This window comes from Podarcis muralis, chromosome 3 (assembly GCF_964188315.1).
Source record: "Podarcis muralis chromosome 3, rPodMur119.hap1.1, whole genome shotgun sequence".
NCBI classification, from domain to species: domain Eukaryota; kingdom Metazoa; phylum Chordata; class Lepidosauria; order Squamata; family Lacertidae; genus Podarcis; species Podarcis muralis.
In genome coordinates, this window is record NC_135657.1 from 82965285 (window position 1) to 82983540 (window position 18256).

Below are 18256 nucleotides of genomic sequence, written 5' to 3' on the forward strand. Positions count from 1 at the left end.
TTCAAAGAAGTGTGACTGGCCCAAGTTCACCCAGCAGCTGCATGTGGAGGAGCGGAGATGCGAACCCGGTTCCCCAGATTGCGAGTCTATCGCTCTTAACCACAACACCACACTGGCTCTCAATGCCTAATAGGATATGGTTGGGCCTGATGCTGTCAACTGATGGCAGTGGTGCTGGCTTGGGATTTAGCAGATCCTGGACCATTTCAGCCTCTCGGCTTCCCCACCATGGAATATTAGAAATCTAACTTCTGTTTGCCATCATCTAATTTGTTGCAGAAATGGCATGGGAAATAAAGCCTATGTACTAGACTATTATTCATACCAGGAATCTCTACCCCAAAGTGTACACCCCCCCCCAAAGCTGTATGACTGCCTATTTAGTCGGTGATATCGGAGCTCATGTAGTTAGCATAGTAGCTAAGAGAATGTGAATCTCTCTTCAAATCTTGCCACCCCTGTGAACACAAGAGACAAGCTGCTGTCTCTCTGCCTCATCACTACCCCTGAAATATAGGAATAATTCATGAAGGTGATATGTAATGCTTTGAACACTCTGAAGTGCTAAATATATATAAAAATACTAAGTGTTCTCCCCCCTCCCCCTTTCCTTTACACAGAGTGCTCAGAAGGCGTGGATATAAAAGCTGATATTGTGCTTCTGGTTGATGGCTCCTACAGTATTGGCATCGCCAATTTTGTTAAAGTAAGAGCATTTTTGGAAGTGCTGGTTAAAAGCTTTGATGTTTCGCCAGCCAAAGTCCAAATCAGCCTTGTTCAGTACAGCAGGGATCCTCATACAGAATTCACTTTGAACAGATACACTAGAATTGAAGATGTACTTCATGCTATTAACACCTTCCCCTACAGAGGTGGATCTACAAACACAGGCAAAGCAATGACCTTTGTAAGGGAGAAAGTCTTTGTTCAAAGCAGAGGTGCAAGACCAAATGTCCCAAGGGTCATGATTCTTATTACTGATGGGAAATCGTCAGATGCCTTTAAAGATCCTGCTGACAGACTAAGAAATTCAGATGTAGAAATATTTGCAGTTGGTGTTAAAGATGCAGTACGATCAGAGTTGGAAGCAATTGCTTCAGAGCCTACAGAAACCCATGTGTACACAGTGGAAGATTTTGACGCTTTTCAAAGGATATCGTTTGAGCTTACACGGGCTATCTGCTTACGAATTGAACAGGAACTTGAGGCAATTAGGAAGAAAGGTGAGTCGCTCTTGCTGTGCAGAATTTTTAATTTAATATTGGTTGATGAGATATGAAATGGTATGCAAGTTTAAACAGAAAACTCTAAAACTGAATATAGAAAACACAGTACTAATTCTGAACTAGACACTGATACTACTAATTTAGTGAAACATAATTATGCAATGATAAATATCTCAAAACAATGCTAGTAAGTAAAATAAGAACCATTAAAGGAAATCATGCAAAAAAGTAAAAATACAGCATCAAAATATCATTAGAGAATCCCATGTATATTGCAGAAGTGCCCGCTATAATGCAATCGTGATAATTAACAATGTACACAAAACCACACACACCCAACTCAACAATCACACTCCCCTTATGCATAGCACATCACTCCATACTCTTAGCATTATAGCCTCCAGCTGTGGATGCAAAGCATAGCCCTCATGGCTAGCCAATGATAGCTTTATCCTCTCCCCAGCTCTGCCCCCTCCCCCAGTAGGCTTTTAGGCTAGGAGTGGGGCACCTGTGGGTTTCTAAGTGTTTGGCTGTAGTTTCCATCAGCCACACCTGTCACGGCCAATTAAGAGGAATAATGGGAGTGATTATCCAGAAACATATGGAGGCCACAGGTTCCTCTGTAACAGCCTGTTAAATCAAGATGTTTCTGTATATATAGCAACCAATTGTGTTTATACACCTTACTGGAAATTGAAAAGAGATTTTCTAAAGCCTTCATTTGTTCACTATGTGCTTTTTTTCAGCAATTCACTTGGGAGCAAGGGATCTGAAGTTTTCAGAAGTGACATCTAACAGCTTCAAAACGAGCTGGTCTCCAGCAGGACCTGGTGTTTTATCTTACCTTGTCAAGTACAAGGTGGCTATTGGCGAAGATGAATACTTTGTTTCTGTACCAGCTCCGCTTACTAGTACAGTTCTTACCAATTTACTACCACAAACCACATACACCGTCAGTGTGATTGCAGAATATGAAGATGGCGATGGACCTCCTTTGAATGGGGAAGAAACAACTTTAGAAGGTATTGTTCCTATTGTTCTGCATCAATTCTCCTTCCTGAAAACCAAGATAGGGGCCCTATGTATGTGTTACCATAGAGATGTGTTTGCTGCCCCTTCCCCACCAAAATTAGCTCTAGGCTTTGGCACACACCAAGTAGCCATGGTTGAATATGACTCAGTATGTATTGTGTTCAGATAACAGCTGTCTAAGGCAGAACTGTATATGAGGAACATACCAAGAGATTTACCATAGGTAAATGAGAAAAGGTACAAGGCTGCAAGGTGTATTTACTAATCTAACAGATACATTAAAACCCTTTGGTCATTTGAGTTTCTTGGGTCCACTTCCCTGTGTTTTCTAGAGAGAGGCTATACATTGTATCTTTCTTATTTGGAAAGTCCTGTATCACAAACCAATTTGGCGTTCCTGAGGTGGTAGAACAAAGACGGATAACTCCATATTGAAGCTGATTTTTCAGCACTTCAAATGGATTAAATTTCATATTTATGGGAAATCCCACTTTCCTGCCAATGCCCTTTCTTTCTCATTCCTCCTACATATTGATAATACTATTTGATAATACTATTGATGTAGAAAGTAGTGGTTTTATTGTGCTATTTTTTGGGTGGAATCTCAAATGATGTCGAGGAACAGTATGTGCAGAGTCCTCTGGATCCCAGTTCTGGTTGAAAGGCATAACTTAATATAGTTCTATTCCCCCATCACCCAATGAGATAAACTGATTTAAAATTAAATTTATTGGTAAAATTTGGACCCTACCTTTCCACTGGTGTTCAAAGCAGCTAATATAAAAAATGTTGTGTGTTACATTTTTGTTGCTTTGTATTGTGTAATCTGCTTTGAGCATTATTTTAATAGGAAAGCAGGGTATAAATATTAAATCTAACCAGATGCAATTCAACAAAATAGCAATAAAATATAAGTAAAAAATCATAAAAACCAAGACAGATAAAATTTTATGAAAAACAATAAAAACAACCAGTTAAAACCATTTCATTTGTGCTTTTATATTTTATATTTCTTTTATAGTCAGGGGATCACCAAGAAACTTAAGAGTAACAGATGAGACAACGGATAGTTTCAAGGTTGGGTGGTCACCTGCTCCAGGCAGTGTTCTCAGATACAGGCTTGCTTACAGGCCAGTCGCTGGTGGTGAGAGAAGACAAGTGACAGTCCCAGCAAATGAAAGAGCAACGACACTACAGAATCTGAAACCAGATACAAGATATGAAGTCTCTGTTACTGCTGAGTACCAGTCTGGGGCTGGAAAGCCACTCAATGGACATGGAAAAACTGAGGAAGGTAAGCCATCAATGTAATGGTTTTTGGGACTCCACACAAAACTCAACAGCAGAAGAGTTGCTGTGACATTTAAATATGATAGGAAGCAATAATAAACCCAGCTGGCTCCCTTGTGCATGTATCTCTGTGATTCAGGGTGTTTTGGCACTTGGTATATATTAGACCATTGTATTTAAAACTTCAGTGTGTGAAGTGGGTTGAAGCTGACCCCCCTGCATTGAAAAAGAGTGTGTCTAGCAATTCTTACCACGGCAGCAAAGCCTCAACCGACTATGTTCTTTGTCTAGGGCAGGGGTGGGGAATCTGTAGTCCTCCAGGTTTGTTTGGACTCCCAACTCCCATGATCTCTGACGTGGACCATGCTTTCTGGGGCTGATGGGAGTTGTGAACATCTGGAGGGCCACAGGTTCCCCATCCCTGTCTAGCTGTATGAGCCACATTTCCCCCCATCTCTCAGATTTCATTCAGTTTCATTTGCATTTCACTCCTGTCAAAAATGCACACATTGCTCTGCTTCCACTCAGCTAAAAAGTGACACCTTGCATTATCAGGCTGCTTCAGGAGGTTGTTGTCCTGACTTGGCTGCCATATTTAAATGCTACCCTGTGTCGATTGATTGCTTTCCTAAATGTTAGTTGTGATTAATAGTTTACATCACAGATATTTCACAGGAGACCTTAAAGATAGCTAATTATTATTGCAAGGAAGTTCTTTGTCTGTTTCTAATGTTCTTCTTTTTTTAATTGTGCAGTTTTGGGAAGACCAAGAGACTTGAAGGTTTCTGATGCTACGACATCCTCGTTGAGATTATCTTGGAGTCCAGCACCTGGCAAAGTACAGGGATACTTTGTGACGTATACTCCAGCAACAGGAGGTGAAACTAAGGAAGTGACCGTGAGCGGAACTACCACCAGTACAGTTCTCAGAGACCTGGAGCCAGGAACAAGATACGATTTGTCTGTGGCTGCGTTGTATGCATCTGGAGCAGGCGATGCTCTCCCTGGACAAGGAGTCACTCTTGAAGGTAAAAACAGCTGAATCACATACCTTGCTGCTGATGCTGGTAGTTGGTACGGCAGATATACTTGTGAACAGATATCCCTCTTGGATTATGACATGTGGAGACCTAGGATTTTATTTTTATTTTTTTGCCATAGTCATTTTCAGTTGTTTCTCTGCAGCCTTTCTTTGTATAAGCATTAATTTAGACATATGACTGAAAGACACCTTGGATCCTGAACCCCTTGGTACTCAGACGTTTTGGCTCCTGAACTCCACAAACCCGGAAGTGAGTGTTTCGGTTTGCGAACGTTTGTTGGGACCTGAATGTCTGATGGGGCTTCCGTGGCTTCCGATTGGCTGCAGGAACTTCCTGCAGCCAATCAAAAGCTGTGCTTTGGTTTCCGAACATTTTGGAAGTCAAATGGACTTATAGAACAGATTTTGTTTGACATCCAAGGTACGACTGTACTGATATTGGACACATTCTTAGCATTTCACTGTCTGGATATATGATTCTTCCACTGATTGTGAATTGGTCCTGGGTCTGTTTCCAAGGCAAGGCTATGTTTCTGGGGAAAAGCAGGGGCACAGTTGGGGGAAGGGGCCATAGCTAAAAAACAGAGTGTGTTTTAGATGTATAAGGTCCCCTTCATCTCCCCTGGCTGTTGTATGCATATGTCCCCTAAAAGACCTGGAGGAGAAATGGATTAACCTGGTAGAGGGCTGCCAGGCAAAGTGTACAAGATTGGGCCAGATGAAACCATGCTAAGACATAAAGGCAGTTTCCTATGTTTATATTGCCATGCTTACCCCACAGTGGGGTGTTTGTGGATCAGGGTGTGTGGCTCTGCTTGTCATTGTACAACATAATGGACAACTTTATTTCTCTTTGCTTCCACTGTTTGCCAGCACAGCTTTGCAGTGGTACTCTGAATCTGTGTGGGTTTTTGTTTTTGTTAGTAAGGTGTCAGAAATAAAATGATAATGAATCACATTATACAGGATGTGAGTTCTCAGTGATAATATTTTCATTGCTAATGATATGTGCAATGTCAAGGTAGTGCATGGGCACATCAATCATGTCGAAATTTTAAAAGCAAAACAAAACATATGGAGCTTTTCAAATCAGAAGTGTGCCATAGATTGGTTAAGTGAGTTAGAACCTTTTCCTCCGTGATCCTATGCTAGCAAGAGGGAGGCTTTGTTTGCAGTTCCCTTTCAGAATGAAATGTTTCTGCTTGTGAAGGATATAGCCTGGTGTGCAAAGAGAAGTGGTTTATTACGGTACTATCCCATAGTGATCCCAGACATTTTCCAGGCTACAGGGGTACCTTGGGTTAAGAACTTAATTTGTTCTGGAGGTCTGTTCTTAACCTGAAACTGTTCTTAACCTGAGGTACCACTTTTGCAAATGTGGCCTCCCACTGCTGCCGCACCACCGTGGCGTGATTTCTGCTCTCATCCTGAAGCAAAGTTCTTAACCCGAGATACTTTTTCTGGGTTAGCGGAGTCTTTAACCTGAAGCAGCTGTAACCTGAGGTACCACTGTATTTATACAATTATTATTTTTTATTCCATCAGAAATCATGAGCAATATCCTATCTCTCTTTGTATCCCCACTAAGGATGGAGGAGAAATTTGATTCAGTTTGCATTTAGAGATAAATCTATCAAATTCACACATTCTGAAACAACAGGAAAACCAAAACGCATCCATCCTTCGAAATTCACGCTTGTCCAAATTTTGTGATGCACTTCTCCAACCAAATAATACTTACATAAATGCACACACATTTGCAAAATGGGGTTTCCACCCCTCCTCCCACTATGCATGCCCTATGCCTTTTCCAAATATGCTCTGGAGGGTATATATACTGCTCACAGTGCCGCAGAGTAGGTCTTCGAAGAGGCTCTAGCTTGTCTTCGTCGTATCCAGTGCTATTTTTCTAGAAAAAGAGGTGCCGGAACTCACCATGAACACTTCCCTTATTCTCATAGAATGGCAATGGTGCCCACCTGAGAGGGGCCAGAATTGAGTTCCAGCTCTAAAAAAGCCCTGGTCGTACCCATCCTGAGTTTTCCGCCAACTTCGCTGTAGTCACTGCCTCAAATGTTTCATTGTTACCAGCTCCCTAGAGAACTAAGGGGCTGGTTTGACTCCACCCCATGAGAGGGGGTGCTAAGGAGCGATTGTGTCCACCGCCCTGGTCATTTCTCCATTATACAGATCCGCCAATGCTTCAGCAGAATCGCCTGCCAAGGCAACAGGAAATTTCCCTTTGTGGTTAACCCCCCTGCTGGTTTCACCCCTGCCAATGGTGTGCCTGCCCCCACTGCAGCCTGGCTTTTATGTCATCAACCCAGCTAGATGACCCAAGGGCTTCAATCCTGCCAGGAGAGAAGAATAGTTCAGGCATCCCACTGGGAAGCAGGCAACGGCAGGCAGCTGGCTCCTCTTCTGAAGTTCTTGGGTTCTCACTATCTTGCACAGGGGTGTGGCCATTTACATAGTAAAGATTATGCAATTCTTTACATACAGCGTTACATGCTGCATCAAGCCAAAGGCCCATGTAACCTATCCTCCTCCTTTAATAATGGCCAACCATATGTATACAGGAAGCCCACAAGCAGAACCTGAGTGCAACAGCTCTCTCCCTACTTGTGTTTCCTAGCAAGCAGTTCTGCTTCCACAATGGAGGTAGAACATACCCATCATAGCTAGCAGCTGTTCATAGCCTTATCCTCCAAGAATTTGCCTAATCTTCCTTTAAAAGCACCCCAGTTGGTGGCTATCACTACTTCTTCTGGGGTGAATTCCATAGTTTAACTATGCACTGCTTATGAATGGCTGTTTTTTACAATCCCATTTTATGGGGTGAAGTGCTATGCAGACACTCCCCTACAGATGCTTCCACATGCCCCCCCCCCCCAACCAGGGAGAGGAATGCAGAGAAACAGGAATTGCAGCAGTATTGAGAAATAAGGATATACTTTGTATTATGGGGGGATTAAGAGTGCCAATAAAAATCTGACATAACATGTCAAAAGATCCAAGCACAATAAAATGAAACAAGGAAGCACATCCCAGGCCATATAAAACTGAGTTTTATTTCCAGACTCCTCCCCCCACCCCCATATCAAAGAAGGTAGTGAACAAACTTATTTACTCCTAATATATTCATAAGTTGGAATCCTAAGAGGCCTTTGCACATGCACAATGCCATGTCTAGGGTGCATAATTTCTGGTTTTCTTTTCTGGGAGTAGCTCTTTTAAAACACACAATAAAACAAGAACTCAAGGGAATGCATAAAAAACATCCTTGATGCCCTGATAATTTATTCCCTAAATACTGATTAAAATAAACAAACCCCCAGCTGCTACATGTTAACTTTTTAATATAAACATTAATTTGACTCTAATCAAAACCCTCCCTTCTCCCTCCAATCCTCCAATTTTTTAAATCTTGGTTTATATGCATGTTTAACATAACTATCCAGCTTTATTGATAAGGCATAATGAAGTATACATCCTACATATATTTGGGTCTGTAGATGGCCTGGCTTCCATCTTCCAGACTTAAATATCACGTGTTGTGCGAACTTCTCCATTATCGAAATATAACTTGGAAATCCCGCTTGCCTCTTTCGGTGGCGGATGATGATGACTTCTATAATTTATATGAATAGTTTTTAGAATGTTCATCCTCTGGAATGTGTTTATTCTTCAGCTGGATAAGAAAGCTATGCAAACATGTTGTAGCTGAATTTTTGGAGCTCTTGAGAAGTTTTTGCTTCTGGATTGTTTTATGATGAAAGTGAACAGAGCTCTGGCTGAGCACATAAAAAGCAAAATGTCAGAAAATATATATGATTAAATTGGAGTGCCAGAGGAGGCACGGCAACGTTTTGAACTGGGCATGATGATTACAATTAACAGCACAGAAACAGAGCTAGTTTTCTCCCCAGCCCATCCTGTATACTCTTAGAGCAAGCTGCCTTCAAGGGGTGGGATGAAAGAATTGTAGGCTTATTGTGTGTGAGAGAACCAAGTTATAAGGATGGTCTTGAAAGAACAAGGGGTGGAAAGCAGAAAGTACTAGAATAGGATGGATTTTCACAAAGGGCTAATTAAAAAACCCTTAGTGATAAGAAATAACATAAGAAAAAATAAAAGTTACTCCTAGCTTGATAACTTAATGGAAACTTGTAAGTGGGATGGACACATGTCCTACTTTTCAGAAGACAGTCTTCTGTTTATAGAACTGTCCATTCCAGTTCTGGTTTAGAGAAAGAGCTATAAGAAGGGAGGTAAAGTACCATAAAGCTGCCCTTAAGCTGGACTGGACTGTGGACTGAGCAGGTACACAAGTCGTCAAGGCACAATCTTCCCTACCATGGTGAGATGTATTGTGTTTGCAATTATTTCTAGGTTTATTTCTATACTCATTAGTATGTGCAAATTTATGCAAGTTTGTCCTCTTGTTCTCTTTTTTTTGACAATGCAGTTCCTTTTTTCAAATGGTGATCTGGAAATGTCCAGCCCATGAATAAGAGATGCAGAGTCTTATCACCTTCCTTTATAACTCCACTTCGCTTGCTTAATTATTTATTTATTATTAATAAATATTAACCTTTCGCTTTTTAATTTTCCTTCAATACCTGCCATGGTCTTTTTTCCTCCTCCCATCAAACTTAACTGTCAGTCATCTTTTCTTAGCAAGCAAGGAGTTATTGGCACTGGCATTGGTCCAGCTGGAAAGCTATGACATGGCTAGAGGGCAGGCGAGGCCTATGAGGAGACACTTTGCGGGCTGTGCCACTAAGGCCCATCTGAAAGTGGCTCAAGCCCAACTGGTGGAAAACACTGGGTGGTATCCAGTGAACCAGTTCTGTTAGTGCAAGGATTTCTGTTTGGATGATCCAGTGTGCAGTCAGAAGTCTGTGTGCTAATGGAATTGGTTTGTTGGACACCTCCCACTGCCATAATTCATTTAACATAAAGTTTAGTTTAATGGAAGGTGACTGCTTGGAATGCCGTAACTGCCCAGAGGCCATTGTTGCACAACGTCACATTTCTAGCTATCTAGTTGCTTATGTTCCTAACTAGCTATGCATCTTGTCTTTCCCAACACTGAAAACTCTTCACTATTCACTATTGAAACCTGAAATGGTGTCCCTGGCAGTCTGGCTTCATGGACAAACCATGCATACCTTTGTAAGAGTGATCTGTGTTACAGCAGATGAACTTGTAGATCTCTGTACTGACCCCACAGAGTCACACACAAACTTACTTTATAGCGCTTCTAAATTCACCCCATAGTATGGGACTTGGTGTGTATGTCTGCGTTCTTTGTCTGCCCATCTAGGCCCTAATATAACTTTGTTCCCCAGCCCAAGAATATTCTGTTTCCTGGAAGTTGCGCACTGTCTGGGAGTTAGAAGCTGCTAAAAGTAATGTGTTTTAAATGTATAAAGAGTGTGTTCTCAGGGCCTGTTAATAGTTAAGGCATAACTATGTTAAGTGATGCTGAGTGTACGTTCTTGCTTAATAATGTAAGGCAGAAGTTTTCTAACTTTTTGAGTCTGTGGCACCCTTGACCAACTACATTCTTTTTGCAGCACCCCTGTGGGGCTCAGGAGCCCAGTTATGTCACCCCTTGCCCGAAGAGCTGGCAAACCTTTTTTGAAAACTCCCTTGTGGAGTGTTCCCTCAGTCACCTCTCCTCTCCCCTTGGGAGTCCTCCGGACAGCTGCTGCTGCTGCCCCTGGTCTCTGAGCTGCCCCAAAGAGAGGTGCCTCCTCACACTGCCCCACAGGGGCCTGGGAAGCACCACCTACTCAGCCCCAGAGGCACCATTCACCTGGGGAGATTGTAGCCTGGGCTGCTGCAACCAACAGCTGTGTAAGCCTTTGAGAGGCAGAGACGCAAGAGGGCATCAGAAGAGGGAGGGATGGAAAGAAAGAGGGACAGAGGCCAGTGTTGCCCATGGCACCCCTGATCATCATTAAAGGCACCCCAGGGTGCCACAGCACACTGGCTGAAAACCACTGATGTAAGGGATGCCTCATGCTGGAAATCAGATTAAAGTTCATAGAGTTCAACACTCTTTGCAGAAATCCCAGTAACCAGCAGGTGCTAGCTTGAAGCTCTACCACAGGGTTTCCCAAAGTTGGGTCACCAGCTGTTTTTTGGACTACAATTCCCATCATCCCTAACCACTGGTCCTGGTAGCTAGGAATGCTGGGAGTTGTAGTCCAAAAGCAGCTGGAGACCCAAATTTGGGAAACCCTGGTTTACCAGAAATTGGCCAATGGTCCAGCAGAGGACTACATTGTACCTGACACACATCCTTCATGTAACCAATACTAAGATTTCATCCTGAAATGGAACATAGTATTGTTGTTATTATATGGCAGATGCACTGCCATATAATACCAGGTTGGTTTTCTTCAAAGCTACTTACTGCTTTTCCTTGCAATTGTTGGTGCTGGATCAATTTCACATTTTGGCATAGTTAGCTTAAAAAATGAACTGGAATATTTCACCTCATCATTCTCCTTCCTATGCCCCAACCCCCCTTGGAGTTTTCCATTTCCCCCTTTTTTTTTCATAGCCTGAGCCAAACCCATGGGTCATACACTAGAAATAAAACATAATGATAAACACAGCAATTGTAATGAATGGAAACCCAGTAGATGGCTAACAATCAACTTTTTCTGAGAGCTACTGTTTTTCTAATCTGTTTTTCCCATGGAGAGGAGGTGGTAAGAGCAGTTCTGGCAAGAGCTAACTTGTTTGCCTTGAGGTATTAATGTCAAATGACAAGAACATGCTGTATACTATATCTGTTAAATAGATTAATTTAAACAGAATATAGTATTATTATTATTATTATTATTATTATTATTATTATTTGCAATTTAGGGGGGGGGACTTCTGACAGAAACTATACTATTAACTGTAATTTGCATAACCATTCTTTGAAAAATTGACAACTGACCTATATCTGAAAATAATATACCAGCATTGTCTTAAAGATGTTACAAATATTGGATATCAGGGCCTCAGATTAACTGATCAAAGGAGAGGAACTAATTCACCATTTAAAGTACTCCATGTCATTAAAAGCAAGTCAGCAAAACAAGCACTCAAACATTTTATACTTGTTTTGTGAACAACTGCATTATGTTTTGAATTCAAATTAATGCACAGTGTAGTTTTTGTAGGTAAACGTTGATGTGTTTGGGGCCAGTTTATTCCAGGAGAAGATGTAGCCTACCTTTTGCAAATGCATTTAGCCTTCTGAGGTTACAAAACTCAGTTTAACAAAGTTATAAGAGTCCAGTGCATCTCTCTGTAAATATTGGATAATTTTTCCTCCCCCCCCCCCATAAAACTGAATAATTATTTATTCCTCCAATGCTGAAGGAAATAGCACCCTTCTTTTCAAACTCTGAGAACTGCAACGCTCAAAGACTTACTCTTTTGCAAAAGAGCTCATCATATTTTATGTTTTAGTTACAGATTTTCTTTGCAGCATGCCTTTTTAATTGAAGAGAGTTATCAATCTCTAGATATTCTCTATTCTTCTGATATTCTAACAGTTAATTAAAAATGTTCTAGAGATGGTGGACCCTCCTACAGATTGAATTGGTACCAGCACAAGTGACATTTCTTTACAATGAAGTTTTTAGCATAACATAGGAACGTTGCGTACATGTTTTGAGTCGCAAAGGGCTTGCACCACACAAAGAGACTCTGTGTCTGCTGAGGAGATTTAGTGCTGTCTCATGCATTATTTAAATTTTGCATACTTAGTTTTTTGGATTCTGACATTTTCAAGAGACTTTTGCCAATTGTCAAACAATCACGTCACTTGTCCTTTCTGTGGGAATGCCATATTTCTAGGAAAAAACAAATCGGCCTAGAGGAAGTGATCCATTCTGCAATAAAAGTATTACTGGCTTCTTACAAATGCTTCTAGAATAGAAAGGCACATTGCATAACAGCTGGAATTTTATGTGGTAAGGAAATGGAGGCATTTCCATGTAACCTAATGATCCCAGCCAGCAGAATGATAATGAATAAATTGAGGTTCTGGACCAGACTTCTTCTCTTCTGTCTTAATTCCACAAATTATATATTATAGGCAGCCTCTACTCACCATGACAGGTACACATTGTTTCCAGAGGATGCAGAACATCCTCCCTGGCACCTTTCCAGCAAGCAGTTTGCTTGGACCAGAAGGCATAGTGCCTCCTATCCATTTGCCAGTGCTAGGAATCAATGTTGTAATGCTCCTTCCTTTTCCCCATAGCTTCTTGTGGATACTCCGCATCCCTTTCTATTTTAACTTCCTTGTTCCTAGATTGAGGGCATCAGCCAGAGGCGCCAGGTATACAGTTCCTCCTTGTCTTGTAACAGTCCTGCGTAGGAGATAACGTTGATCATTGCATTTGTGGTTGAAGCAGGTTCACCAAGACAAAGCTTTGCATTTGCCGAACTGAAATTAATAGACTTAAGTTAGTCATCTCCATTGATTTCCGTGTTAGCCAGTTACAGGCTGCAGTGTCAGGGAGGCTAATATATAAAAACGGATTTGCAGTAAATTAATTTGCCGAATTCATTCCAATGACCCTATTTTGGGCTGTTGCCAGAAATGATGTTCATATGGAGATTAACAGTCCAATTCTTAGGCATGTCTTCTCAGACATAAATCCCACTATATTAAATGTGGCTTACTCTCAAGGATTGTGCCTTGAACGAAAGGGAAGTGTGAGCCAGGTGGGGCTGGAAGGGATACTGGCTGCATACTACAAACCATACATTTAAAACACATTAAAAGCACTCGCATCCTGGGAACTGTGGTTTGGTAAGGGTGCTGAGAATTGCAGCTCTGTGAGGGGTAAACTACTGATCCAAGGATTCTTTTGGGGGGTGTACTTTAAATGTATGGAATGTACATAGTAAGAGAATGATCTCTGGGAGAAGAGGCATGGAGTTGTGCAGGGAGAACAGAGGAAGCCCTGTTGTACAACCACTTGTAACTTTTTGTGGTTTCTGAAGCTTGTATAGCTACAGATACTGCCCATCTAGTTATAGGAAGATGGGAACCTAGAATAGGGAAACTACTTAAAGAAAGTTATTGTTTGTGGCTGGGTAAGGTGGAAACTGTGGATATGGAATTTTGGAAACATTTGCATCTAGCTGCAGCCAGGCCTTTATGAAGTGCTTCAAATATTTTCCATATTTTAATGTACCCATGCTGTGACACAGATGAAATGTTAATGATTTCTAGTGCATGAATGATGGAGACTTTGACTGCTCCTGGAGTGATTTGACACATTGACTCAATGCTAATAGTAGGTCTTGGCCTTTTTGCCTGCATCACAATGGAATAGCTTGTCATGTTGATAATGCTTGTAAATTCGATCACTTATCTATTTTTCAAAAGTATATGCTAGTGTTTCAGCCAAGATAGACCCCTCCCCATGGCAATTTTGCCTTAATGGACCTCCAGAGAAGACTGGGGGTGGGGGTGGTGAGGAAGGAGGTCATTGTACTAGTGAATTCTATTCTGCAGTGAACTGACACCATTGTGTCTTAGCCTGAAAATCAACAACATAATGGGAGAAAACCAGTCAGTTGGATCAAAAGTCCCCTGAAACAGAAAGGTTTTTGTGATCTTCATAAAACAAAACAAAAACAATGAAAGAGTGAGCTTGATAAAACATTCTAAGTTGTGCATTCAAAACAATGAGTTGTGCAACTTAAACAGCCCTGCTCCCCAAATTTAGCAACTTCACCTCTGAAGGTTGTGGTAGTAAGAGCAGACCCTCATTTGATGATTTCACATATGGGAATCTAACTGGGATCCACTGGAACTGCTTCAGAATCAATGTAATATGCTCTCATTGGTTGATGCCTGCCTATAACTGAACTGTCTCATTCTGGAGCAAATTCTGATATGTCTTTGCCTCAGTCTCACATTGCATCTCAGATTTCCTTGGGACACTAATGGCAAGGATGGAAACATCTGGCATGTTTCTAAGGAATAAGAACGCTTCAGAAGAAAAGAATACTGGTGAATACATTAGTGTGTGCTGACCACAAGACTTGGTTCAGACCTCAAGTTGAGGTTTCATAAAGCTGCTAGATTCAGTTTAGCTGATGATCTGCAACTGAATCCCAGTTTGGAAAATTGAAACTTCATGCTGCTACCATTCACTCCTATGGGGAATTGAAAGAAAGGCTACAGGCTTTTTTTCCATTTTGACAGAATTGGGTGAAATTTACAGGCATAGTAGACCCTCCTGATTGGAGAAAGTCAGCTAAAGTAGAGACAAATAGGTTCAGGGAATTTTATGCTGGACCTTTGCTTTTGTTTAAAGAACATTTTAAAAAAACTTTTTAATTTTTTGGCAGAATTGAATAAAATTTGCAGGCACCGTGGCCTCTTTTGAAGTGCTGAATCCTGTCACATTTCAGAATGATGGCTTCTGTGGTTTTACTGCAAGGATCAACCATTACAATTTTGAGATAGTTAAAAAAGGATTCATTTACCCTCCCCATTCTTGTTTTACGGGCATTTTGTATGTGTAAATAACCCACACCACAGCAGTACCCCTTGGTCAGAAACTTGCCAAGTTAAGAGAAATAGATCCAGGGTTTTGTATTATTATTTTTTGATAGGTACCTTTGAAGTTGTTCTTTTTCTGGTAGAAGATTAAAAGAGATTTACTTCCCTTCCTGTGGTTTTATGGGTAGCAATGTTAATATGAAAATGATGGGGAATATGTGACCTGCCTTATGTTGTTGGACTCCACTTTCCATCAGTCCTAGCCAATATGCACCACAGAAGTGCCCCGAGGAAAGTAACCTGCAAAATGTCAGAAGCATAGGTGAAGCGGCTAGGGAGTTATGATGAATGGGGGAATAAAAGATGGGCCAGGCTCTGGGGCCCAGAGACCCCCAGTGGTAGGCAGGGTGGGGATCCCTGAGTGGAAGCGCCTGGGACTATGTCTCCTGACCCTCCCCTCACTATGTCCCTGCCCCCAGGAGCAAATTTGGGACTGTGTTCAGGGGAGGAGATGGGGGGAGTCCTGTTGCACAATGCCACAGGTTTTATTTAGTTGGAATTTAGGGGGGTATTTATTTCCATGTAAAATGTGTTTAGCATCAGGCTGCTATTCAATATGTTTTTCCTAAATGTATCATTTGACTTGCAAAGCAAGTCAACTTTCTTAGGAAAGGTGTCTGGTCAGCAGTTCCCAGTTATCTGAGGCCAGCATTTTCCACTTGTGGCTTGCTTGGAAACTCACAGTAATAGTTCATTCAACAAAAACATGGTATTTTTAAAACCACAGAACATCTTAGGACTCCTGAATAATAATAATAATAATAATAATAATAATAATAATAATAATAATAATAATAATAATAAATAATTAATAATTTATTATTATTATATTTTAGTTGACATATATTATACTTCATTGGAAATAAATCACTTTCTTCTTCTATCTAATGGTACATATCCTCGTTCAGTTGACAATTGTTTCAAACATACAATTATTTTTGCAGTATGTCCAGTATATAGATGTAGTCATCCAGATTTCCATAGTTAATTGTTGAAATATTATTATAACTGCAGATAGTTTAATCCTGAAGGCACACTATGGCAGAGGCTTGAAGTAAAGTAGCCAATGTAAAGTGGCCTATGTATTCATATTACATTAAAATATGGAAAGAAAAGCCATTTATTTTGAGACATCTGTACATTATATCAACACAATTTTCCCATATTTTTCCATTTGGATTGTAGTCATTTTTTTTGAATGAATGAAAAAGCCATATTTAGAGAGCTGAAGCTTTACAGAAGAAAGTAAAAAAAAACAACAAAAAATATATATATGGTGTGTTTCTTTTGAAATCCAGCACCTTTCACTCTTCCAGGAAGGTTGTTCTCCTGGGGTTGTAGTCAGGCAAAGCTGGAAAAGCACTAACTAGGCTTTGTGAAGGAGTTGGGAGACTCTAGGACCCTGTCAGAGCCTCACTCCTCTTTCCCAAAGCCCCAGCACCTTGCTTACTGGGTTTTGAGAAGATGTCCCCGATGTCCCCTCAACTCAGTGCCCAGGGCGTGCACATCACTCACACACAGCCCTAAATCTGCCCTTGTTGGAAGTGAAGCATAGGAAATGGCCAATGGTAATAAGTAGCTATCCCCATAACTGACAGCAGGTTCGCCCAGTCAGGTTAAGTAAAAATTAAAATAAAATGGATTGTATCCAATTCTGGCCTTACATCAGTGGATTGGATTTCTGTTAGTGTAACAGGACTTCCCCATATGCTCCTCCCCACTGCAGACCACCTGGAGCAGATTTTGAGGATGTATTGGGATCTGCAGGGGAGACGTCCACTCACAAAACATATACACAACTTTTAATAGACATCTGAAGTCAGCCTTGTATCAGGAAGTTTTTAATATTTGATGTCTTACTTTGTTTTTGCATGTGCTGGAGGCCTCCCAGAGCAGCTGGGAAAACCCAGCCAGGTTGGCGGGGTATAAATAATAGAATTGTTGTTGTTGTTTATTTGATACCACCCAATGTGAACTGAACTATCTGCTATTTTTGAAAATGGCAATGGAGTTTCAAAGTCTATGATCTTCATAATAGAGATGCGCCAAATTATTTGTAATTCAGACAGTTTGTATGTTTTATTTCAGAACAATAATTTATTGCAGTATCTGTGAGAGTCACTAGATTTACACCCCCATTTTGAAGCAAAACTGCTTTGAGATCAGGAAAGTAGTTAAAATGGACTTTGGCCCAATGTATAGCTAAATTACATTATGTATATTCATTTAGTGTGTGCAAAAGTTTTCTCTTGACTTCAGGCACCTGGAATTCGACTTCTAAATGAATGAATTTAATATGCATCAGTTTTGCTGTGTTTTATTTCATGGCCTTTACTGTTCTTGGTTTATTGCAGCATTTATTTATTGCATTTTAATCTACATTTCTTGAATTTCTCCCTTGCAGAACGTGGCTCCCCTCGTGACTTGGTTACCAGAGACATAACTGATACTACTATTGGAGTGTCATGGACAGCAGCTCCAGGATCAGTTAATCAGTACAGAATTATATGGAAATCACTTTATGACGATCAGTCTGGAGAGAAAACCATTCCTGGAAATGTAATAAACACTGTACTGGAAAACCTTCAGCCTGAGACCAGATATAAAATTTCAGTCTTGGCTTCTTACAGAAGTGGAGAAGGAGCTCCTTTAGAGGGAGAAGCTACAACTGAAGGTAGATAGAATATAGAAACACTGGTAACAAAGATTCAAAACTTCTCATTTTATTATAATTTATAATTTAACATTAATGGGAAATATCTAGTTAGTGCCAGAAGATACACAAGGAGATGTCCTCCTTGTACTCTGCATCTCCCAATCTGTGATGTTTGGTTCCCCCAAACCCACAAAGCAGATTTTGGGGAAAGCATGGGGGCTTGCAGGGGGAAGAGAAATAGAGCATGTACATTGTACAGGTAAGCTTGCAATAGTGATATTACTCAACGCACCTAATATTGGTAGGGACCATACTAGGATTAAAAAAGGCAGGACCTGCTGGAATTGCGCCCTGTCTATTTAGTTCTTAAATTCCTAATTATTAGTTATACTATAATTCTGAATCCT

The 18256-nt window shown here is 40.8% G+C and overlaps 1 protein-coding gene across 13 annotated transcripts in view; it reads left to right on the forward strand.

Annotated features, from left to right (window-relative positions):
• Positions 1-18256, forward strand: part of COL12A1 (collagen type XII alpha 1 chain) — a 111483-nt gene that overhangs the window by 23500 nt on the left and 69727 nt on the right. For 9 of the 13 annotated variants that reach the window (XM_028722784.2, XM_028722782.2, XM_028722783.2 and 6 more), the window contains exons 10-14: positions 621-1223; positions 1973-2248; positions 3280-3552; positions 4304-4576; positions 17598-17867. The exons of the other annotated variants lie outside the window; for them this stretch is intronic. In XM_028722784.2, the coding sequence (XP_028578617.2) occupies positions 621-1223; positions 1973-2248; positions 3280-3552; positions 4304-4576; positions 17598-17867 (1695 nt within the window). The remainder of the gene's footprint in view (positions 1-620; positions 1224-1972; positions 2249-3279; positions 3553-4303; positions 4577-17597; positions 17868-18256) is intronic. 13 annotated transcript variants of the gene reach the window in all.